We start from the raw sequence: 25,878 nt of genomic DNA, 5'->3' as shown, positions 1-25,878 counted from the left end.
GTACTTTGAATCTTCAAGCAGAAATTTCCATCAAGTCTTACAGATACTGAAATATAGCTGGCATATTTAAAATTGTAGAGGGTCATAAGATCATGAGTTGAGAGGAAGAAGCTTCACAGGCCATCTCGTCTAACAGCCTTATTTTATAGATGAGGAAAATAAGGCTCAAATAAATGACTTACTTGGGAAACCAAGTCAGCCGCTACCCCTCAGATCCCTTTCTGCTTTTACTAAAGTGATCACAAATCTGGACACCACTTTCCCTTAATAATTCATAGTTATTACTAATTAATGTGTATTACAATTAATTAACAATATCATTAATAATTCCTTATGTAATTGAAAATACCATTTTCCCTTAACAATTGACTCAGAATCAAAATGAAAGAAGTTCAGACAGGTAATGGGTGTCTGTTGGAGGATTTGAACCTAGATACTCTGACACCAGAGATATATTACACTTTTTTTTCAAGTCAGTCAGCTGTTTATTCTCATTGTTAATGTTTTACATAGAATGTTCCAGTAAATATATTTAGGGTTTCACATACATGAAGGAATAACTAAGATGTTTAAATAAACAGCAGGTGTGATCTCCAGTTTTCTTCTGTTTCTTCCACTCTTTCTTGTCATATTCCTACTTGGCAGAGAACCCTTTGCAGAAAACCCCTTGTCAGAGAGAACCTCATCACTTTAAAACAGAGGTTCTTGACAGTGTGTGTGTGTGTGTGTGTGTGTGTGTGTGTGTGTGTGTGTGTGTGTGTGTGTTGGACTCCTTTGGCCACCTAGAGAAGCTTATGGACCCCTTTTTAGAATCCTTTTTTAAAAAGTCATAATTGAAGGAAATGGTAAATTTCAGTTAATGGTTAATGAAGATAAATATGTGATTTTTCCCACCCACATTCCTCATTCTCCTAGAATGTATTCATGGATCCAAGGGGGTCCATAGATTCCAGGGTAAGAACTTCAGCTTTAAAGAATCATTAATGTCATGAGTTATATCAGGATCAAGCAAAGCTCCTCGGTGAAAGATAGGATCTTGATGGAATGTCAGCTCCATTATGAGAAACAGAAAATTGCAAACAGGAAATGGAATACATGTTTCAGTTGAAAGTCAACTTTAAGCCTAGATGATTGAAACATTATCAGTTTGAGTATTCAGCATTTACATAAGACATTAATCCAGAGCACTGAGCCTCTTGACACTCTTTGGACTTAAAAGTTACTCAGATGTTAAAATGTATATATATAAAGGTATTTATCAAATGAAAGGTGTCAACTTTGTCTTCCCACGTCAGATGCAAAACAAAAACTTTAGGTTTTATATTGTGTCATTTGGTATTGATATATACATATATCATCAGAAATCACCATAACTAATGATTTTCTTGAGCAACATTAGGGAAGGGGGTTTTTAGTTCCTAAACTTGAATTTTCTCAATAAGTAGAACTTATCTCTTGAAGTATGAAAACTTTTCTTTTTTCAAAAAAAATTTTCCTCTCAAATATATTACAGCTTTGCCTGCTTTACTAAAAGAATGTACTCAACATGTATTGGGGCAGCGGGGGGGCACAGTGGATAGAGTGCCAAGCCTAGAGTCAGGAAAATCAGTTTCAAATTAGTCCTCAGCTATATGAGTCCAGTGTCACACTAACTGTATGGCCCTGGACAGGTGACTTCATCTCTGTCTGACTCAGTTTCCTCAACTTTAAAATAGGAATCCTACCTCCTGAGGTTGTTTTCAGGACCAAATGACATCATAATTGTAAAGCACTTAGTACAGTGCCTGGTGCATAGTAAGAACTATTGTAAACATTAGTTATTATTACTGTTATTATTGATTTTTCTTACTAACCCCGGGTCATCCTTATGAACATTATATTGTGCTGTAGTACAATGATGTACTCAGCAGTTCTTGAGACTTCTTGACCTATGTTAGATGGTCTCTAGTTTCTATGCCTTCCTCGTTCCATATCATTTCGCAAGTTGGGAAGATGAATGGATATGGTTTTCTTCTTTGATATCAGCATGTTAGCTATCATTTTGGACTCTGGTTAGTATGCCTGTATATTTCTCTCTTAACTTGTTGTTCCAAACAATCAAGAAACTTTTTTCAGGCACCTATTATATGCTATACACTATGTAGAAATTTATCCTGCAACCCTGGAGGTAGGCATTGTTATCTCCAGTTAATTTTTTTTAAATGTAAATAGTATTTTATTTTTTCCAATTATGTATAAAGACAGTTTTCAACATTAATTTTATGAGCTTTTTGAGTTTCAAATTTTTCTCCCTCTCTCCCTCTGCAAGCAATGTGATATAGGTTATAATGTCCAATCTTGTTAAATATATTTCCACATTACTCCTGTTGTGAAAGCAGAAATGAAACAAAAGGAAAAAAAACATGAAAAAACAAAGAAAGTGAAAATACTATACTTTATCTACATTCAGACTACATCCGTCCTTTCTCTGGATGTGGATATCATTTTCTTTTCTTTTTTTCTTAATAGTATTTTATTTTTTTCCCCCAATTACATGTAAAGATAGTTTTCAGCTTTCTTTTTTTTGGTAAAATTTTGAGTCCCAATTTTTCTCTCTCCCTCTCTTGCTGACAGCAAGCAATCTGATATAGGTTATACATGTACAATTATGCTAAACATATTTCCACATTAGTCATGTTGTGAAAGAAAAATCAAAACAAAAGCAGAAAACCATGAGAAAGAAAAAAAAACAAAAATGTGAAAATAGTATGTTTCACTCTGTATTCAGCTTCCATAGTTCTTTTTCTGGATGTAGGTAGCATTTTCCATCATGAGTCTTTTGGAATTGTTTTGCATCATTGTATTGCTGAGAAGAATTAAGTCTATCATAGTTAATCATTGCACAATGTTGCTGTTGCTGTGTATGATGTTTTCCTGGTTCTGCTCACTTCACTCAGCGTCAGTTCATATAAGTCTATCCAGGTTTTTCTGAAATTCTCCTGCTCATCGTTTCTTATAGAACAATAGTATTTCATTATACATTCATATACCACAACTTGTTCAGCCATTCCCTAATGGATGGGCACCCCCTCAATTTCCAATTCTTTGTCACTACAAAAAAGAGCTGCTAAAATATTTTTGTAGATGTGGGTCCTTTTCCCTTTTTTATGATCTCTTTGGGGTACAGATATGGTAGTGGTATTACTGGATCAGAGGGTATGTGCAATTTTGTAGCCCTTTGGGCATAGTTCCAAACTGCTCTCCAGAATGGTTGGATCAGCTCACAACTCCACCAGCATGCATTAGTGTTCCAGTTTTCCCCCATCTTCTCCAATATTTATCATTTCCCTTTTCTTTCATATCAGTCAATCTGATAGGTGTGAGGTGGTACCCTAGAGTTGTTTTAATTTTCATTTCTCTAATCAATAGCGATTTAGAGCATTTTTTCTCTATGATTATAGATAACTTTAATTTTTTCATCTGAAAACTGCCTGTTCATATCCTTTCACCATTTATCAAGTGGGGATATCATCTCCATTTTACAGTAGAGGAAACTGAGAGAGGCAAAGGTTAAATGAATTGTCCAGGATCACACAGAGAGTAAGGGTCTGAGCTTAGACTAGAACTCAGTTCTTCCAGACTTCAGGCCCAGCATTCAATCCACTGCACCACCAGCAGTTGGGAAGATTAGGAAAGACTTTATAAAATAACAATGCTTGGCCTGTGTTTTGAAGGAAGAGAGGGACTCTATGAAGCAGAGAAAAGGAGGAAGTGCATCCCAGGCTTGGAAAGAGGTCATTGCGAAATTATAGAGATGGGAGATAAGGTATTGGGTGTGAGAAACAGAGAAAAGGCCAGGTTTGACTATAGAACTGTGATGAGGGGAACGATATAAAATGAGAATGGAAAATCACATTGAGTTAGGTTGTCAAGGCTGTTAAAAGCCAAATAGAATTTTTTTAATCTTAGAGGCAATAGGGAACCACTGGTGGGTACCAACTAGTATAACAACATGGCCAGAACTTTACGTAAGGAAAATCATTTTGCAGATGTGTGTGGGATGGACTGGTGTGGGAGAACTTTTAAATGAGGAACCCAGCTAGGAGACTGTTGCCATGGATCAGATGAGAGGGTCTTAACTAAAATACTGATTGTGTGATTAGAGAGAAGGGTTTGGATGGGAGAGACACTATTGAGATAGAATGGACTAGATAATGGATTTTTATCTGTGGGATGAGAGAGTATGAGAAGGTGAGGATAACAACATGGTTCCCAACCCGGAATACTAGAAGAATGGTGTTGCCTTTGACAGAAATAGGGAAATTTGGAAGAGGGATGAATTGGGAAGGAGAAAGAACATTAGTCATTTTGTGGACATGTTTAAGAGTCTATAAGACTATATAACCAGAGACCTTTTCTGCAGAGTAAAAGCACAAGAATTTTGTGGCCACTATTTCAGCAGTTCAGATATTTTTGTTTACTTTTTGGGGTTATGGTTTTGGTACAGTGGGTATAAATTTCTGGAAGTCTTTCCTTTGGATGAGTAGGTTATTGAAACACATACATTTGGTTTTCAAGTGAATTATATAAACATTTATTATCATTATGCCAGGATGATGAATGTACTTTCTTTCTTATTATTAAAGATCTTATTTGGGGAAGGGCATAGTGAATTTAATTACATTCAATGTATTGACATATTTCAAATTTGAAGTTAGAGATAGAGTTGGTATTTGTTGATTTCAGTAACTCTAAAAATCCATTCCATTCATTCTTTTCTGTATCAAGGCGATGCATTAATTATAGGTCAGAAGTGTTTTGTTGGGGAATAAATGAGTACCCATAAGTCTGGGTAACTGTATCATTTCATGTATGGATTGGCCTCTGAGATCTCTTCCCACTCTCAGATTCTGTGATTCATGATAGAACCATACCCATCTGATGGAAATTTATTATCCAACCATTTATGGAAAACTGTGTTTTTTCATGCTGAGAGAGGATTGAAGCCAAACCAGTTAATTAGTGATTGCTGCAACTCCCCAAGTAGTCATTTGTCTCTAACTCTTGCCTACATGTTTATATTAAGCCGTGGATTAAAAAGCGGCTATGTAGAGTCAAATTTACCTAATTTGAATTCAGTCCAACAAATTGTAAGCAGTTTCATGGGACAGACAGTAGAGGTTACAAAGATGAATAAAACTTGGCCCTTGCTTCCAAGCAGATTATAGGATAGGAGAGTTGTTATCAAATAACATTCTGTATCACCTGGGGATATCCCCCTCAAAAAATTTGCATATAGGTTCCCTTAAAAAACTATCCTAACTTTAAGGTATTCAGTAGTTCTTTATTCAAAGCCATAGGTGATGAGCTTCCACTAGTGTATTTACTTTAATGACTTTACCAGTTTGCCAGGGAATACAATTAGTTGAAAGCAAAGACATTTAAAGAAGTAGCACAGTAATAAAAATAGGAATAGAACATTTACTCCATAAACCTGGGGCACAGTCAACCACAAATACACTGTCATTGGGAACAGTGGACACACATAGCATATGAACTGAGAAAGACACACATGGAGGGTACAGGTGTAGCGGCGGTGCATGTGTGCAATAGGGGGTACATGTGTAGGGCACAAATATAAAGGGAACATATATATATGTATGTATATACACACATACATATTTGTGTATATTTTATATTATGTATATATAATATGTATATATTTTTGTGTGTGTATATATATATGTATGCACACATATATGCATACGTATATGTATAGGCAGAAGGTCCTGCTAGAGCTCTTGCTTGAGGGAGGAACTTATATTCTGCTGGGGCACAAAGACGAACAGCGACAAAGCTGGAAAATAAGTAGAAGAAAATGTTTGGAAGAGAGAGTTTTGCTAGGGGGACCTGGGTTCACTGACATTTTCAGATTAAAAAACAGTGGCAATATGGACACTCTTTTTATCTTTCTGTACCCTCATTTTTCTCCTAAATGATCTTCCCAGCAGACTCTGGATCTCATTGAGGTCAGTATACTCTCTGACTTTCATCTTAACTATGCCTTGGTTGTCTTTCATGGCAGCCTCTGACAGGCAGATAAGACACTTTCATCCATGGAGAGACATCTGTGGCCTACATAAAGACCTGGCCTTAGAGTCAGGAAGACCTAGGAGGTTCACTGCCCTGAAGCAAGTTTTCTCCCTCAGTGGCCCTCGGGCAGAACTCTAAGATCATCTAGTGCTCATCTAGCTACTTATTTGCCTTGATAGAGGGAGTCCTTTACCAGGAGCTCTTATACTAATAAAACCATTGGTCAAATTTAAAAAAAAAAAAAGATTGTTCTGGAGATTACTTACTTTAGGAGAAGGGCAGGTTTATAGCCACCAAGAGCCATATATAATGGCTTTCTTTTTTCCGAATATCTTGGTTCAAAGTCCAGTTCACCCTTCTTAGAGAATTCTAAACTTGGTTAAGAAATTGGCGCATTCTGCATCTGTTAGGCATAATGAGATTTGTGGTGCCTAGGAAATGTCCAAAGAGGACTCCATCAGGCGACATTCCTTACATTATAAATGCAAGAATGTCCTCAGGGGTTCTGCTCGGGTTGTTTTGCTCATTTGCCTAAAAATGATGTGTGTGTGTGTGTGTGTGTGTGTGTGTGTGTGTTGTGCAGACATTTGATCTCTGGAGCTCAAGTAGGGAAGTTTGCAGAGGACGGTGGAGGAAAAGGTGGAATGGGGAAGGGAAGTATTTAAAAGTGAGTGGAGGGTAATGGTTTGAAAAGACATTTTGTTCAGATTTATTTTAAATCTTGTCATTTTTATTCTTGTTGGTTAATTTCACTAATCTAACTCTGTGACCGTGGAAGGGTTGGGAATGGGAGGGAAGGGAAGGGAACTTGGGGGAAAGTCAAGTGGAAAAAAAAAATCACACTTGTGACTGCTGTAGCAATTTGACCCTTGCCCTTTATCTCATAGTAGTTCAGATCAATATAAAATTATACAGTGCCTCAGGCAACCCCCATAAGCATTGTTTTAGATCCATCTTGATTCATTTTAAAGCTTGAAGAAGAGATTTTTTTTATCTGCTAAAATACATCAAACTAAAACCAATCATCCTTAAATATAATTTACTATTTTCCACAAAATTAAGGAGCTTTTGTCAGAGAAAGTCTCTTTCTCTTCATCTTTCTATCATCTAGCTGGCATTTATAGGGCGCTTTAAAGCTTGTAAAATACTTTATACATGCCTCATTTGATCCTCAATACAACACTGAGTGGTAGGTACTATTATTATCCCCGTTTTACAGATGAGAAACATGAAGCAGGTAGAAGTCGAATGACATGCCGAGAATCCCACATCTAGTGGGAAGTTGGATTTGAACTCAGATCTTACTGACTACAGGTGTAGTGTTCTACCATTATCATTTTATAGAATCTATCCTTTGAATAATGTGCATACATGTATGTATCCATACCCACACATGTGTAGAGCAGCTAGGTGGCGTGGTAGATAGAGTGCTAGGTCTGAAGTCAGGATGTCTTGAGTTCAAATTCGGCCTCAGATATTTTGTAGCTGTGTGACTCTAGGCAAGTCAGTTAACCCTGTTTCCCTTAGTTTTCCCATCTGTAAAACGAGCTGGGGAAGGAAATGGCAAACCACTCCAGTATCTCTGCCAAGAAAACCCCAAATGGGATCACAAAGAGTCACAACTGAAAATGCCTAAACAAAAATGGACGTGTATGTTTTCTAAGACTCGTATTTACCTTAGTTATTGAAATGAAAATAAAAGATTATTAGCATACACCAGCATACACTTTTTCATATGGTGAGATCTCCCTATCTTATGCCTTAGTACTTTTATTTTCTTTGACTCGTAGAAAATCACCTGTTGAGTGGTGGATTTCCTACTATCAATATATAACATGTTTTCTTTTCTGTCTCCTATCCTCTCCTTATGGTGAGGTGGTCTATTCATGGTTAAAGAGTAACTCAAACTCAGAAAGATTAGAAGGCTTGATGTCATTCTTGTTAATCTTTGTTGAAAAGAATGACGTGACTTGTATTCTCAAAGTTTTCAGGATGGCCAGTGACATAAGGGTTGTCACAGTAGGTCTGATCCACATTCCACAAGTATCAGTCTTTATCAGTAGAGTTTCCCAACTGAGGTGTTAACTGAAAATATGTGTGTGTATCTTCCTTTCTGATATCGACCTTAAGGCTTATGCATAATTTCAGTATGCCTTAGTATCTGTGTATATAGTTACTCATCATTTTATCCAAATCCTTTTTTAATTTCTTTATATTTATTCAAGTACAACCTCTAGGGGTTAATCATCACCCAAACCTTGTTTCCTCTTGTGTGAAATGATACTTTATTTTATTTTTTCCTAAACTCAGCTTGCTCAAGTTTTAAAGGGTGCCCTCTTGTCCTAACATTTGTAGATTTTCCATTTATGATTTCATAGATTTTTTTTTCATCCTGTTTCTCTTGGCCTTTATCTTTTTAAGTGAAAAATCATTCATTCATCCATTATTTATTAAATCTTCACTATATTTGGATTGCTATAATAGGTGCTTGGGGAATTTACAAAGTTTAGATAATGACTTGGTCTAATACAGAGAGAATATTTCAGGATAAGTACATCAAAGAGTGGCAGAACACTGGGTTCACTTATATGAAGCTTGACTCTAAAGGCTTCATGGGAGAAGCTGCATTTGAGAAAGGCTGTAAAAGAAAGGAAAGGAATTCAGTGGGCAGAGAGACAAGAGGATATCCCAGGAACATAGAACACCTTGAGCAAAAGTTCAAAGATGGGAGAGTGCAGAATGGATTCATGGGAGAAAGGGGTGAACTGGTGGGGGAAGAGGGGACACTGTAATAGCAAGTAAAGTGGCACTTTTTGTTGTCTTTTGTTTTGGAGTTCTTTTCAGCACTAAGGCAATCAAGTGCCTTTTAGTCTTGCCTTTGTTTCAATCAAGAACCTTTGATTGAGCCGGGAGTCTTTGATGACCTGCTTAAGTCGCAGGAAGGGCTAGGTCACATGAGTCTGAGTTGCATGGTTGTGATGCCCTCTGACCCTGAAGAAGTGTATATATACTCTGAGGTTAGCATTTTGATTGTGTGATTTGAGCAGATGAGACTCTGGGTAGCTGTTAAAGAGCCCCCCAGCTTTGAAAAACCCAGATGTTGGTGTTTCTCTCTCTGGTAACCATGTATGTAATGTCAGGGTAAGATAGCTAGAAGAAGCCTATCTGTTGATTTGTGTTATTTTGCTCTGTTTATATAATTTATATAATTTCTGCTTGTAATTTCTGTTTATGTTTTCTTTGAAGTTCAGGGTGCTTACTTCTTCCCCTGAACTAAGTGAATGATATATGTATGTTTAATTAAGATTGTTAACCCTTTAAAGTTGCTTTCCTTAGAAAAGCAGATCAAAGAACCTGTGGTAGCAGCCCTCCTGTGTGCTGGTGTTATTGGCCTTACACAGCCACAGTAGTGGCAAGTAACATTATTGTTACAGTCACATGAGTGATAGTATTCTAGTTGAGTTGCATTTTATAGTTAATCAATGTAATATGACATAAAAACTAGTGGTTGTAACATATAAAGAAGCTTTCTGAACCACAGAATTTCTTGACCAATTTCAAGTATATAAGTTAATTTACTCTGTAAATGCTATGAAGTTTGGATTGGAGGGAAGAATATGTGAAAGGGAGGACTGCAGGGAATTCATTGCAGTAGCAGATGGTAATGAGGTCATGTTCAAGAGTAGTAGGAAGGGGACTAAAGATGGGGTGATAGACACTAAAAATATTGCCTGGTTGGGATCCACAGGAATTGGTGATAGCTTAGCTAGGAAAACTGAGGTGATGTCTTTGATAGATCTAATGAAGACTTTAGGCTTTCTGTGGACAGCAGGCTCAATATATGAGTCACTATTGCAAGTTAATGTGATCTCAGATGACATTAAGGGAGGCAGAGTTGCCAGTAATAATAAATAGTTCTGCTGTACTCTTCCGTAGTCAGGCATCTTCTGGAGCATCGTGTTCATTTCTGGGCACCACATTGATAAGCTGGAGAACATCCAGAGGAGGGCATTAAGTAAGGTCAAATGCCTTGAGTCCATGTCATATGAGGACAAGCTGAAAGAAGAGAGAAAAAGAGAATTATCAAGGAGGGCATGATCTATGTCCTTAAGTACTTAAAGGGCTTCCATGGAAAGGAAGGATCATATTGTTCTAGATGGCCCCTGAGGGCAGAACTTGGAGCAATAAGTAGGAGGTGCAAAGATGCCTATTTGAGCTCGAGGTCAGGAAAACTTCCTAACAATTAAGAGTTGCCCAAAAGTGGACTGAGCTGCCTCAAGTAGTGGTGTGTTCTCTCTCTTTGACTTTCTTCAAGCAGAGGCTGAATGACCCCATGATGGGTGTAGCATTGTATGGATTCCTTTCATGTATGGATTATTTTAGCTTACTACCAGGGTTCCATTGAACTATGATTTTAATGATTCCATGGGAGAGAAGAAATCCAGTCATTTCAGTTTTGCCTCTTCTAGCGTTCAGCTATCCACAATTCTCTCTTCTTTCCTACCACAGCTACCCCTGTCTTCACAGAAGTTTTAGTTATCTCCCTCTGGACCTCGTCTACCTCTGGTGTACATTTTTTAAGGTGCAGTGGAACAGAACCATATATCATAAATTTGCAAGATGCTGTTACATCACAGATTTCTTTTAAAAAAGGAGAGAAACAAAAAATAGTTTTATTTTTCATAGATTTCTTGATGTTTCTTAACATTTTTGGTCCTTTTCCAGAGCCAGCAGCTCATTGAACAGATTTCCTCAGGGAATAAAAGAAGCCTATAAAATACTTCAGTTTCTTTCATTTGCGGTGACCAATAGCAACAAGTTCATCTTTCAACACATCGTTTTGGGCTTTTCTATACCTAAATGCAATTTTTCTTTCTTTCTTCCTAGTTAAAAAAGATAGCACATTTCTTAGTTTTCACTTTTTTGAGACAGGATGACTTTTAGTATTAAGGCTTGTCCAAGATGAACTGCAACAAGTTGGTGGCTGATTAAGAGACTGCTCTGAGAAGGTATTGGCAGTGACTAATTTTTTGTTTTATTTATGCCTTAAATTGGCATACATTAATTCTGTGAGAGGCAGCCTGATGCAGTAGACAGAGCACTGGTCTAGAAGTCAGACTCCTTCTGCTGGAACATGCTGTGACACCAATCAAGTCAGTTTAACTCTCAATGTTTTAGGTAACTCTCTAAGACTACAAGTAGGAGAAAAGGTGCTGATATGCATTGTGGAAAGGAATTCCTTCAACCAGAAGTTCATTTGGCCAATGAAATCATAGGTCCAGTAACTGTCCCTACTGATGATCCTTTACATTTTTGCATAATTCACATCCATTTGAATTGTCTTAGGAAGATTCTGAAGATCACCTGGCAGGGTAGGGTACTGGACATTAAGGTCCTTTTTCAAGCTAAATTGCCAAGCATTCAAACTCTACTGCAGAGTGAATGCCAAATATATGCTTGCCTAAAAGACTATTTTATGGAGAACTCACACAGGGCAAGTGCTCCCATGATGGTAAGAAGAAGTGATACAAGGACACTCTCAAGGTCTCTCTTAATAACTTTGGAATTGATTGTGAGACATGGGAGATACTGGTGAAGGACCACCCAGCATGGCATGCCCTCATTAAAGAAGATGCTGTGCTCTATGAGCAAAGCAGAATTGAAGTAGCTCAGAAGAAGTGTGACATGCACAAATTTAGAGAATCCATCTCATATGTTGCATTGGTAACTAAGGTGGGACTTTCTTACTGTTTTAGAATGATAAATTAATTAAGTGTCACTAGGTGCTAAACCCCAGGGCCACACCCTTTTACTACTAGGCGCAAAGCCCCAGGCTGGTTAGCAAACTAGTTCCTACTTTGAGAGAGGCAGGAAGCCCCCAGGGCCCTAAGGGGAATTGCTAAGACCAGAGCCAATAGTAGGAGCCTAAGTTCTGGTCGCTCAGATGATGTTTGATGACAGCTAAAGAGTGTATAAAAAGAGAGAACAGAGCTATTTGCTTGAGGCTCTCACTCCTGGAGGAGTGTTGGCTTGGGACTCCGGGCAGCTGCTCTAAGAGCCTCCTGGCATCAACCCAGATGTTGATGGTTTCTCTGTAACTATAAATTGTATTTGGTTTGTTTATAATGTATGTTTGTAATTTGTTTGTATCTGCTCTGAAGTTCAGGGTGCTGGCTTTTTCCCCGGAACTAAGTGAGTTTATATGTATATGTTGGATTGAAATAAGATTGTTAACCCCATAAGGTTACTTTCCTTAGCAAAGCAGATCAAAAGAATCTGTGCTGGCAGCATTCTTGTTGTTGGGCTGGTGTTGGTCTTTCACCCCCACAGAAGCTGCTAGCCAAATTGTTGCAGCAAACGTTCACGTGGACTATTTGTGCCCAACCTGTGGTAGGGCATTCTGAGCTTGTATTGATCTTATCAGCCGCAGTTGGACACACTATAACTTGTCTCTAACATGGTGATGTCATTTTGGTCCTCTTTGAGGACAAAGGGCACCACCCAACCAGCATGACTTGCCATGATGAATATACCCTTCCCACTTCTCCTACATAGCAAACCTTCTCTTGTAACAAAGATTGTAATACGCAAACATACACACACAGAAACACAAACAGTTCAATAAAAACCAATTAATACACCCACTGCATCTGAGTGCCTATGCAACGTAGTCCACTGCCCGCCCTATGAAAGGAAGGAGGTAGATTTTATAATCACTTTTTCCAGGGCTATAGTTAATCATAGTAATTCTACAGCTTTCAGTTTCCTCTCCCTTTATTCTCCATTGACATTGTACTCTTTGTGTAGCCTGTTTTCTGGATTTGCTTACTCCAAGCAGTAATATTTTAATAGTTCAGTTCTGCAGTAATCATTTTCTCTTGAGACTTTCTTTTATCAGTGCAGATCTGGGTAAATTTTTCCATGTCATCTCTTTGTATAATGACTCATTAATGTAGGAGTTCGCATCCTGGGTTTCACATATCCCATAGAAGAACTTCATTCTTGACTCTCTCAGACTTTCCCTACAATGCCCTATTCTTTCATTCAATAAACATTTATTAAGTGCCTATGTGCCAGGCATTGTGCTAAGCCCTAGAAATGTCTTTACCTTGGAAGCTCACTCCATTGCTGGACTTGAAATGTTCCAAGTGCTCACTGCTCCAGTGGCTTTTCCCTCTGATTGGCTGGTTCCTCCCAGAGACTCCATTTTAATGAGGAGGCTGAGGCCAGCTCTTTCCCCATTACTTTCCAGGCTGTACTTCTGACTCTCTTAGGGGGGAAAAACATATATATATATATATACACACATATATATATATATATACACATATATATGTATATATATGTATATATATGTATATATATGTGTGTGTGTGTATTCTACATGTGTGTATATATTCTATATGTATATATTATGTGTGTATATGTATATGTGTATATATTATACGTATTGTATATTTGTGTATATATTATATGATATGTGTATGCATATGTATATATGTGTATTTACATATATGTAATTTACATGTATTTACATTTTTCCATATTTTCTCTATTTCCTTGCCTCTCTCCCTACCCTTTTCTGCTCCCTTTCATATATTTTGTTCCTTCATCAGAATGCAAACTCCTTGGAAGCAGGGGCTCTTTTTCTGTTTCTGTTTATATTCCTAGCACTAGCGTGGTTCTTGGCATATGTTGTTGTTCAGTCATTTTCAGTCATGCCTGACTCACTGTGACCCCATTTGGGGTTTTCTTGGCAAAAATACTGGATTGGTTTGCCATTTCCTCCTCTGGCTCATTTTACAGATGAGGAAACTGAGGCAAACAGGGTTAAGTGACTTGCCCAGGATCACACAGCTAATAAGTGTCTAAAGCCAGATTGGTACTTACAAAATTGAGTCTTCCTGACTCCAAGCCTACTGCTCTATGCACTGCGCCATATAGTAAGCACTTAATCTATGCTTCTTGACTTGATTTGATGAAACATGTATGGGACAATTGAAATGACAAGTTCTACTAACCAAAACCAGATAAATGAGGATTGAATTAGAAACCCTCTTCATATTAACCTAGAAAAAGATGTAACATCAACCCAATGACAGACAAATCATTTGATCTCCTCAGTAAGCAGATACTCTGAATTGATTTCCAATCAATGAAGTTATAAAAATGTTAATATACCCTTGGAGAAGCATATACCATTCTTGCCAAAATGTTCTCAAAAATTAGGATTCCCAATACTATTTTCATTCCAGTCCAAACAAGAAACAACCTAGAGTCTGAACATGAAATCCAGGCTTTTCTTTCAAAAACTATTCCAAATATAAAACTGTTGACTGACAAGGAATGAGATCAAGATTCTCCCTAATCGATGTGTGACTGTGTTTTGATAAATACTTCACAACTTTACGATACTGAAAAGCATTATACATGGAATAAAGCTTTATAAAAATAACCTTATCTATTATAGTTTTGTTCATATACTTGGTAAATGATACATTTTTCCCCTTTTATATTGAACAGGGCCTATGGGAAGGTCTATTGAAAACCAAAAACTAGTGGGAACAAAAAAGGTTGAGAACATATGCTTTACTTTAGACTCACTGGCCCTGGATGAGTGATCAAAGGGAATCGTATAGGCCACATGTTAGAAAAGTCATTGATGAATTGGAATGTGCCTAGGAGAGGGTAACTAGGCAGAGACTGATGATGCCAAAGGAAGACAGGATGGGGGGGGGCAGAGAGAGAAAGAGAGAGAGAGAGAGAGAGAGAGAGAGAGAATCACATGGAAATAAGTATGAAAAATTTAGAGAAACACTTAAAGGCCTATAAAAGCTGATGAAGGGTGATGTAAGAATAGCTAGGAGAACAATATTCAAAAGATTCAATAAAGTAATCCAAAAAGAACACTACAACGAATTTTCTATAATATGTATGTACATCCTGCACAAAGAATCTATCCATTTCTGTGGGGCCTTAGGTGTGCCATGATTCACAGCTTTATGCATCAATAGAAGAATTTGTTCGTTGCATTTTGTTTTGTTTGGTTTTTGCTGGAGTGGGGGTGGATCTTTGATTTCATTAAGTCCACGCAACATGCCAAGAGTCTTACCTGAGATCGCTTGATACTGTGGGAATACTAATGGAACATACTAGCCATTGCTACCCCTTGATATCACCACATAATTGACCAAATTTCTTTGCTGGTTATACATTTTTTTAGTCGCATCCTTTTCAGAATTATCTTTTCGACAATTAAGACTGTAATATTCTTTGCCTGATAGCCAGTAGTTTTATTTTTTAAATAGAAGGGAAACAGGACCAATGGTGGCAGAATTTTAGGCAAATCTGAAAGGGGTCACAGAACAGAAACATTTTCTTTGCTAAAATGATTAATAATAATAGTGATCCATAACATGTATATAATACTTTAAGGCTTGCAAAGTATTTTACAAATATTATCTCATCTTGTCCTCACAACAACCCTATCCGCATTTAATTTACAGATGAGGACCGTGTGACAAATACAACTAGTAAGTCTCTGAAGCTGGATTTTTACTCATGTCTTCCTGATTTGATGTCCTGCATTTTATCCATAGTACCCTCTAGCTGCCTACTTAAAGGTTTAGGACTTAGGATAACACATCGCTCCCTGATTCATATGTCTATTTATTTGCTTTTTGTCAGTGGTTATTAAGTTCACTATAGAAAAGCAAATATCTTCACTTGATAACTTCCAAGGTCCTCTTTATCTCTGAGGGCCTGTGTCTCTGTGATTCTAAAATATGGCTAAAGTATTCTCCAATGCTAAATGTGGGAGTGATGAATAAGAAATTTAAAGACTCGTTTGTAATATACAAAATGATGCAGGGTGAAATAGGAAGAATGTTAAGCACAATTTACATAAGGAGACTATAAGGTAAACCAAAGTAATGCTAAACAAGGGTAAATGCTGCTTAATTATATTGGCCAATCACAACCCCGAGGAAGAGGTGAGGCAGCCTCTAATTCCTTTCAGTAGAGACATGTAGAATTATGAGTGATGACAATTTCACTTGCAGTCCCTGCATCAGTTCCTTTTGCTTATCTATTTTTCTGTGTAATGGGAAGTCTGGCATGGTTGGGGAATGCCTGGACATTAGTATGATGTCAAAACCAAAGATGAGCGAGTAGGCGGTACATTGGATTGAGTGCCTGGCCTGGAGTCAGGAGCTTATCTTCCTGAATTCAGATCTAGCCTCAGACACTAGCTAGCTGGGTGATACTGGGCAAGCCATTTAATTCTGTTTGCCTCAGTTTCCTCATCTATGGAGAAAGAAATGCCAAACCACTCCAGTATCTTTACCAAGAACGCCCCCAAATGGGGTCATGGACAGTCAGACACAATTGAAAATGACTGACAACAAAAACAGCAAAACCCAAAGATATCAATAAAATTTACTTTGCAAATGAATTTGTTAATGCCCCACTATTTTTAAGGCCAAGATTTTATTAACAATTTTCATGGTCCAGAAAATAAACTTATAGAAAGGTTGGAAATTGGGCTTGTGATTTCATAGGTGAAGGGAGTAATCGATTGGTAAGGAAGTTCCTCTACCAAACGCAGCTCTGCACTTTCTCTATGATTTAGCCAGCCCTTTATCTATCACGCCATCCTGTGGCTGTGTTTATTTATAGAGGTGTCTATATCTGTAGAGGAAAGGGAATGACCTGTGATTTCGTTAGTATAGGGATCTCTCAGGTGAGAAAATTTATTCTGTAAATAAAGGTTAGCATGACATCCACAACTTTTAGTCTTAAAGATTTCCTTCGAGTACTGAGAGGTTGTCAAAAAATTTACAATCCTTTAAGCCTCTACTGTGTGCCAGACACTGTGCCAAGTACTGGGGAGCCAAAGAAAGGCCAAAAAAAAATCCCAGCTCATATTCTAATGGAAGAGACAACATGCAATGACCATGTACAAACAGGATACATTGATGATAAACTGGAGATAATCTCAAAGGAAGGATACCATGTTTAAGGAAGCCTGGGAAACTAGGAGACAGAAAAGGGTCAGGCAGTATGTAAGGGTCAGGGGTGGGGATTTGAACTCAAGCTTTCCTGGCTCTAAGAACCATTCTCTAGCCACTGTCCCACACTGCCTCTAAAGCTTGTGATAATGAGGGGAAAACGAGTAGCAAATGTTCCATCGTTTTGTTTTGTAGTAATAATAAAACTAATATTTAAAAGATAGAGACATTATTTCTTATGGCATGAGCAGTCATCGTTTATAAGAAATATCTAGCTGTTTAGAAATTTTATGTTCTTGAGGGATTAATTTTTAGACAAAAATGTGATATTCTCTCACCTCTCAGGTTAACCAGCCAGTGGTTGCCTATTCATCAAAAATGTTTTCTGACTGTTTAAAATAAGCCTCCTTCCATTAGGTCTCACCCTGTTACAACTTTTCTTCATTATGTCAGCCACAGAATGAGGGCAGGGAATAAGTCTTTTACAGGCCCTTATGCTCAATCAATAATCCAGGAGATTGTGTGAAAATGGCCGGATCTTACCGGAGCTATTTAATAAACCCCTCCCATCATTTTTTCAGGCCTCCCCTTTCAAATTGCAGCCCACAGCATGAGCATTAACTATATAGCTTTTTGTGTGAAGATAATAAAGATTATATGCTTCTCTGAAATATATGGATTTTTACATAGCTTTCAAAATGGGAATTTTTGATCTTTTCAGAATGCAGGCTTTGATCACCCACAATGAGACAAAGGCTTATAGAATGACGTTGAAATATCACAGTAAGATTCCCAACTGCATGAATAGTTGCATGAATATTGATATCCTAGTGTGACTGTGGGTGATGAAAAGTGGGAAGATTAATTCATCCAGATGCCTTACCCATATATATTTGTTTATTCAACAAATGATGTCAGACGTCTAGCTACTGGGAAATGCTTTCATCTGGGTACTTTAAACACATGTGGATAGAGCCTAATTGATAGGAAGCTAAAAAAATGACTTGTAGCCTAAGTCAGATATTAACATGGAATGCACCAATCTCCAGACAATGAAAAATTGCTATCGCAGAGAGGACAGTGGAAGGACAGATGATGGATATGAACAGGCCGTTGTTAACAACACTTTACTATTGAGGAATTCTGAAGAACATGAATAAAATATAACACCTAGAAATTGGGGGAGAAAGAAGAAAATTGAGTTTTTCTTTCATCACAGGAGGACAGGATGGACTGGATGTATAGCCAGGGTTGGAAATTACAGGCGAGAATGCTCCAGTGACTCCTTCATAATGCCAGAAAGAAAGAAAAGAGAGAACCCTTATGCCAGACTTTTGAAAGCACTTGGTTAAGAGTTGCACAAGATGAGCAGACATAAATGGGTCAGCATACATTAACCATTGTGTTTGTATCCTTACTATCTAGCACAGCACCTGACACATAGTAGGAAGTTAATAATTTTTTGTTTAATTGATTGCATCACTGAAGGGAACTTAAAAATCATTTGGGTAATTAGCTGTTTGTAAGGCAAATCACTTCACTCTTACTTGTTTAACTTGTAAAATAAGGTAGCTGAACTAGATCAGGAGTCTTTAAATAGATTTTGGGGTATCTTTGAACTTTGATGGGGAAAAATTCTATCCTTATTTTTATTAACCTCCAACTGAAATTGATGATTACTTCAATTATTTAAAAACGTTATTCTGAGAAGGGGTTCCATAGTCTACCCGATACTGCCAAAGTGATCCATGACACATCAAAAGGATTAGGTGATTTCCAAGGTCTCTTAAAATTCTGATGATGGTCTCTAAGACTGTTCCATGTGTCAGACCTTGGGAAAATCAGGCAGCATAAGGGAAATGAAATATTTTGTTTTCCTTACTTTGTATTCCTTATTCATTTTTTCTTTGTTGGCTACCCTTCCAAGGGTACTCTGATTATTTTGTTGTCAATGCCTTTTTTTAAAGATAGTAATAAAGGGATGAATAGGAGGAAGCTAGCTCTACAGAAAGGAATCATGCCATTGGAAGGCATTGAATTTCTATGATTCCTGTGATTTAAAAACATTTTTTTCACATATATAATCTTATTTTTTCCATACATGGCTCTTCCAGGTTGGAAGGACAAGTTTATTCTCATTTTACAGATGTGAGGACGTAGGCAAATATGGGTGGAGACATCATGACTTTTGTAAGCATAGTTGAAAATGTGCAGGTATTATTTATATTGGAGGTTTAAAAACAATCTAGTTACAGTATAATCTGAGAGAGTAAGCGAGAGAGACAGGCACAGAGTAATGGAAAAATTGTTGGTTTTTGAGTTTTGGTGGATCTCTCACCCTGGATTCCTCTAAGATGCAAGAAAATATTTGAGAGCATGGACCATAAAAACAACTAGAGGCATTGTCTTTGTAACCATTGTTTACAAAAATTATCTTTGAGGAAATGCTCCATTTTTTCTCCCCAAATATGACTAATTGCTTTTAGAGGAAAACTATTCATGAGTTGATTAACATCAAATTAATCAAGGTTTTGTGCCAAAAGAACTTCTCTGGAGAATTAAATAATTAGCCACATCTTACGAGGATGGATGAGAAGACTTTGGAAAAATATCTCTTTGGTTTAGATTGGAACCTGCACCTGTGCAGCGTACTGGCAGGAGTTTTAGAATTGCTGCTATTCTCCTGGTGCTTCAGAGAGCCAGGCTGCATGTTAACTATCCAGCCCAGAAAGCAGTTGGCAGGTGCCAGGGAAGCTGCTTGTGAGACTGGTCAAGACGCCAGGTGTTGCTGGTGGGGGAGTAAGGGAAGAATATGTTCCCCAGTTTGAGAACAATGTTTTATTAGTGTTTCCTGAAGAGAGGATCAATTTTAGTAACTGCAGAAAAAGGTCAATCTTTTTTTTACTCTGCTGGTACATGCACGTGTTTATGTATGTGTGTGCTTTAGAGCTTAAATTTGTTAATCATGAATCCTATTTATTATTATTATTATTATTTACAACAGTCATTGCCTTTTATAGTCCAATCTGTGATTTCATCAGTGTAGAAAACTTACCCGGGCTTGTGACTGTTTAACCTATTGGGTTGCCTATGGGCAGGTGGTGCCACAATGCACACAGTGTCAGGCCTGGAGTCAGGAAGACTCATCTTCCTGAGTTCAAATCTAGCCTCAGACATGTATTAGCTGTGTAACCCTGAGCAAGTTGCTTAACCCAGTTTGCCTCAGTTTCCTCAACTGTAAAATGAGATGGAAAAGGAAACAGCAAACAACTGTAGGCTCTTTGCCAAGAAAACCCCAAATGGGGTCACAAAGAGTCAAACACAATTGAAATGACTGAGTAATAAAATGGCTACTGAGGGTACTGAGAAATAAAATGAACTGACCAGGGTCACATAGCTACGGTGACTCACAAGCAGGACTTGAACCCAGTTCTTCTTGACTGAGGCCAGCTTTCTTTGTATGCTGCCCTTTCATCACTGCTTTTTAACAAAAATAATGGCCCTGAATCTAATGGCAGTGCAAATTGCTTGTGTTCTGAATTTCCTATTGGGAGACTATTCAATCAATTTGCAAATGATAGGGGTTTTTTTTTAGCATTATTAAGTTATAAGATCTTTCCTAAACTATTAGATAATTAAGTATCTGTGATTTAATGATAGAACCTAATTGATGAATTTACTAATAGTTTTTATTTTGCAGTGCCAAATTATTCATTAGTGTTTAATTGTCTTTTGATTTGAAAAAATTGCTTGTAGCACTAGATTTAAAAGCCCATAATGGAGGTTTGCTAGCAAAATGCCGGCTACAGAGCACAATCTACTATAAGGCAAGCATGCCTTGAATCCTTTCCAAGATGGATTATAACTAGAAGTTCTAGAAATATTTTCCAACATTTTTCATCTGTAACAGAGTGCCTCCGATGTAATAAAAACAGGAGAGGGGCACTAGGAGAATCTTAGAGATGATTTTCCTACAGCACACCATGTCCTCACAATCACACAATTCACTGAGAGATACAGATAGTTTCATATCTCACTGTCTACTATTTGTCGACTTTCCAAAAACTTTTGGTGGAACAAAATTCAATCTTAAAGACTGTCCTCAAATCAAGAGTCTTCTGCATGCATGTTAAAATTATGCTAGTCTCTGATAGATACACCCATGGAGATAATTATATTTAGGTCTCTGAGGAAGGAGAAGGAGGGAATAAATATTTATGAACAATCTACTGTGTATCAGGTGCCTACTATGTGTCAGGTACTGTGCTAATCTCTTTACAAAGAATATGTCATTTAATTCCATTTAATGATTATACGCGTTGATGGGTTTCAGCATTGTCTGAGGCATAAATCAGACAGAAACGTTCACCTAAAAATTTTATCAGTACCATAGAAGATGCCCCATGCAGGGAAGGGATAGTAAAAGCATTCTCTTCAAATGACCTGGTTCTCTAAATGTTCCTGGTGGTAAATGGCATTGGACTAATTGTATCAGGCCCCAGGATGCTATAGTACCTCCTAAATGGAATCTATAGTCATTTCAAAGAGGTTGGCCCAGCTATCTGCAATGGATGAAAAGTGCATGTAGCCCAATATTTGACATGTGGTTTGACAAGCAGCCCACTAAGTCTCTCAGTGTGTCTATGTTCATGGATCTTGGACATTGCAGATATATGCTGAGCTAGGCCCAGAGTTTTATGCAATGATAATGCTAGGCCTAACCAGATTTGAAAATTCTGCTGCATATGCGGCATTTTCTTGTTTTGTCTCTATAGAGCCAATCCCTTGCCCCATGTTTTTGTATGTGGTAGGTGCCTAGTAAATGCTTGAATATTAGATGGAAAGTGGCTCATTCTTTTTAATGCTAGTAGGCCTCTAGTGTTGCAAAATGGCTGTAAGTTATGGACACCTTAATGTCAGAAGAATTAGCGTTACCAGGGGCCCCAAAGGCAATGGCAAGATTAGGCTTGGACACAAGTCCAGTCAAAACTTGTGCGTGAGAAGTAGAATTAAAAACACAACATACATAGCTACCCACCACATAATAGATTACGGAGAATCAGCTGTATGACTTTTCCAACCTTAGAAATAGATCAAATTGCTTTTTCCTCCATCTTAGAGTCTGAGAGGCCTGGTGGAAACAGGACTTCTAGAACAGCAAAATGTCTGGAAGACTGTGGTCCAAGGCCATTTTTGCCGGCTACAAACGAGGCCTACGAAACCAGAGGGAACGTACAGCTCTTCTGAAAATTGAAGGAGTCTGTGCTTGGGATGAAACTGAATTCTTTTTGGGCAAGAGATGTGCTTATGTATACAAAGCCAAAAACAACACAGTGACTCCTGGTGGGAAACCAAACAGAACAAGAGTTATCTGGGGAAAAGTTACTCGGGCTCATGGAAATAGTGGAATGGTTCGGGCCAAATTCAGAAGCAATCTTCCTTCCAAGGCCATTGGACACAGGGTCCGAGTGATGCTCTATCCCTCAAGAATCTAGAATATGAAAACTGATTAAATAAAATTACACATTTTTTGCAAAGGTAAAAAAAAAGAAATAGATCAAATTACATAGTCAATATTGGCAAAACCCGATGACATACATAGTGGATACTGCACTGGACTGGAGTCAGGAAACCTTTCAGCTTTTTCAGTCATGTCTGACTCTTCATGACCCCATTTGGGACTTTCTTGGCAAAAATACCAGAATGGTTTGCCATTTCCTTCTCCAGCTCATTTTACAAATGAGGAAACTGAGGCAAGCAGGTGTAAATGACTTAGGAGTCGGGTATGTTGCCACAGATACTTATAGATGTGTGACCCTGGGCAATTCACCTAACTACTGCTTACCTCAGTTTCCTCAATTATAAAACAGGGATAATAATGGCACCTACTTCTCAGGATTGTTGTAAGTATCAAATGAGATAATATTTGTGAAGGGCATAGCACAGTGCCTGGCACATAGTAGGTATTTAATAAATGCTTCTTCCCTGCCCTTCTCTTAAAAACACCCAAGCAAACTCCTCTATGAAGTATATCTGGGGGAAGAAAGTTTTTAACAGAAAGTAGGGATGCACCCTTTAACTTCAAGACACTCTTCTTGTCTTTTGCGTTTGAAGAGAGTTTTGTTGCTAGGCACTGGGCATTTGGGAAACAAATGAATAATATGAAAATGAGCAAACCTTCTTACAAACTTTGATTCCTTTTAACTTTGATTGTTTTCTTACTTAGGGTGTGGTCAGACCCACTGGTGGATATGCAGTGATGCTGAACTGGACCATGTCTTCTATATATGGACTGAAACCAGGAGAGGTAATTGTCATTGTTTTTTAATTTGTCTGTTGACTTACTAAAAATATACATTTGGTGGGGCAGGTAGGTGGCAGAGTAGATAGAGCACCAGCCCTGGAGTCAGGAGGATCTGAGTTCAAATCCAACCTCAGACACTTACTAGCTGTGCAACCCTGGGCAAGTCGCTTCACCCTGATTGCCTTCTCCTCCAAAAAACAAACAAGATTTATACATTTTCCCATATGTTTTGGTTTTATATCACCTATATTTCCCCTAATATCTCTCCATTCTCTCCATTTCCAGAGAGCTATCCCTTATTACAGAGAATTTCTTTTAATTATAAAGAAAAAAGAAGAGAAAAAATATCAGCAAAACTGATTGATATATTAGACAAAAAGCTGACAGTGACTGAGTTACTGTGTGACCTCCGGCAAGTTACTTAACATCTTTCAAGCCTTAGTTTCCTCTTCTGTAAAATGGGAATGATAGCACCCACCTCCCAGGGTTGTTGTGAAGGTCAGATGAGATGATACGGGCTGCCTCCAAAGTCTCAATATGCTTTTAAGCTTAAATCTACAGTAACCCTTGGGATCACAATTAATCGATAATAATCAGTAAGCATTTATAAGTACCTACTATATACCAGGCACTGTGCTAAGAGCTACAGATATAAAAAGAGACAAAAGACAATTCCTGCCCTCAAGGAGTTTACAATCTAATGGGGGAGACAACATGTAAACAAATATCTACAAAACAAGTTATATAGAGGATAAATATGAAATAATTAACAGAAGGAGGGCCCTAGAATTAAGACGGATTAGGGAAGACTTCTTATATAAAAGGTGAGATTTTGGTTGGGACCAAAAGGAAGCTCTAGAGGTCAGCAGTCTGAGCAGGGGAGGGAGAGTGGCTCAGGCATGGGGGACAGCCAAGAGACCAGTGTTACTGGATCAGAATATGTAGATAGGAGTAAGATGTAAGGACACTGGAAAGGTAGGAGGGCTCTGAATAACCAACAGAACATCTTGTATTTGTTCCTGGATGCGATAGGAAGGCCCTAGAATTTGTTGAGTAAGGGGGTGACGTGATCAGGCTTACAATTTAGGAAAATCCCTTTAATGGCTGAATGGAGAGTGGACTGGAGTGGATAGAGACTTGAGGCAGGCAGAACACCCTTTCCCATCCCCACCAGCAGGCTGATGTGTGGTAATCCAGGTGTGAGGTGAGGTGAACAGCATCCAGAGTGCTGGTGGTGTCAGAGGTGAGAATGGGGAGTATTCAAGAGATGTTGCAAAGGTCGAATCAGCAGGCGTTGGCAACAGCATGGGTGTGGAGGATGAGAAAGAATGAGGAATCCACGATGGTGCCTAGGCTGTGAGCCTGAGGAACTGGGAGGAAGATGTCCTCTACAGTAGGAAAGGTAGAAGGTGAAGAGGATTTTGGGGAAAAGATAATGAGTTTTCTTTTGGACTTATTAAGTTTAAGATGTCTCCTGGCCATCCAGTTCAAGATGTCTGAAAGGCAGTTGGAGAGGCAAGATTTTAGTGTAGAAGAGGTTGGGATAGAAAAGATAGATTTGAGAATCATCAGCAGAGAGATGGTCATTAAATTCATGGGCATGATGAGATCACGAAGTGAAGTAATATGGAAGAACACGAGAAGAGCATCCTGGATGGAACCTTGAGGGACACCTAGGATTAAAGGGCATGATCTGGTGGAGGATCCAGAAAAGGAGACAGAGAAGGAGCAGTCAGATATGTAGGAGGAGAACCAGGAGAGGGAGTGGTATCTGAGAGAAGACAGTATGAAGGTGGAGAGAGTGATCAATATTGGCAAAGGCTACAGAGAGGTCAAGAAGAAAAAGGACTGAGAAAAGACCATTAGATTTGACAATGAGATCATTGGTAACTTTACAGAAAGCAGTTTTACTGGATTGATCAGGACATCTTATATGTGAAAGCATTTGCCATCATTTAAAGTGTTACTTAAAGGCTAGTTGTTGATATTGTTTTTGTTATTAATAATAACAATCAGTATTTTACACTGTGGAACCTCTACCTCTGTAAAAGGAGTGGGGAAAGGTGTCTCTTTGTATCTCTTTTTGGGGGGATAAAATTGTTCTTTGTAATTTTGCAATGTTGACTGTTTTATTTCTTTATTGTTTTTTGGTCCATTTACATCATATTGATTTATGTGCATATTGATTTCTTGGTCCTACTTACTTAACCTTGCATCACTTCATTTATAAATCCCTTTACTTCTCTGTATTCAACATATTTTTATTTCCTTTTCAAATTTTTTCTCAATCAGCAAAAGTCCTATTTTCTCTTCCTCCTTTGTCCTCCTATTGGAAAGGAGAAAAAAATTAAACAAAATCCTTATAATAAATGTGCAAGGTCAAACAGAAGAACTTGCAACTATAGTTTATTATGCAGTGTTACTGTTCTACTACTGTATATTCATGGTCCACAGTTTGAGGGCCATTCCTCTATCAATAGGCATTGATTTGAA

At 38.0% G+C, this 25,878-nt stretch overlaps 2 protein-coding genes across 2 annotated transcripts in view; both read left to right on the top strand.

Moving 5' to 3' along the window:
• ACSS3 (acyl-CoA synthetase short chain family member 3) overlaps positions 1 to 25,878 on the top strand; it is a 233,562-nt gene that overhangs the window by 75,729 nt on the left and 131,955 nt on the right. Inside the window, 1 exon segment of the mRNA XM_036759566.1 lies at positions 23,308 to 23,388. Coding sequence (XP_036615461.1) covers positions 23,308 to 23,388 — 81 coding nt within the window.
• On the top strand, positions 22,211 to 22,613 carry LOC118850282 (60S ribosomal protein L35a-like). The gene has a single exon (XM_036759567.1). The coding sequence runs from the start codon at positions 22,244 to 22,246 to the stop codon at positions 22,574 to 22,576; it is 333 nt and encodes a 110-aa protein (XP_036615462.1). The 5' UTR covers positions 22,211 to 22,243; the 3' UTR covers positions 22,577 to 22,613.

The sequence above is a fragment of the Trichosurus vulpecula genome, chromosome 5, assembly GCF_011100635.1.
Source record: "Trichosurus vulpecula isolate mTriVul1 chromosome 5, mTriVul1.pri, whole genome shotgun sequence".
Taxonomy (NCBI): Eukaryota; Metazoa; Chordata; class Mammalia; order Diprotodontia; family Phalangeridae; genus Trichosurus; species Trichosurus vulpecula.
This window is presented reverse-complemented; position numbering and strand designations above follow the sequence as displayed.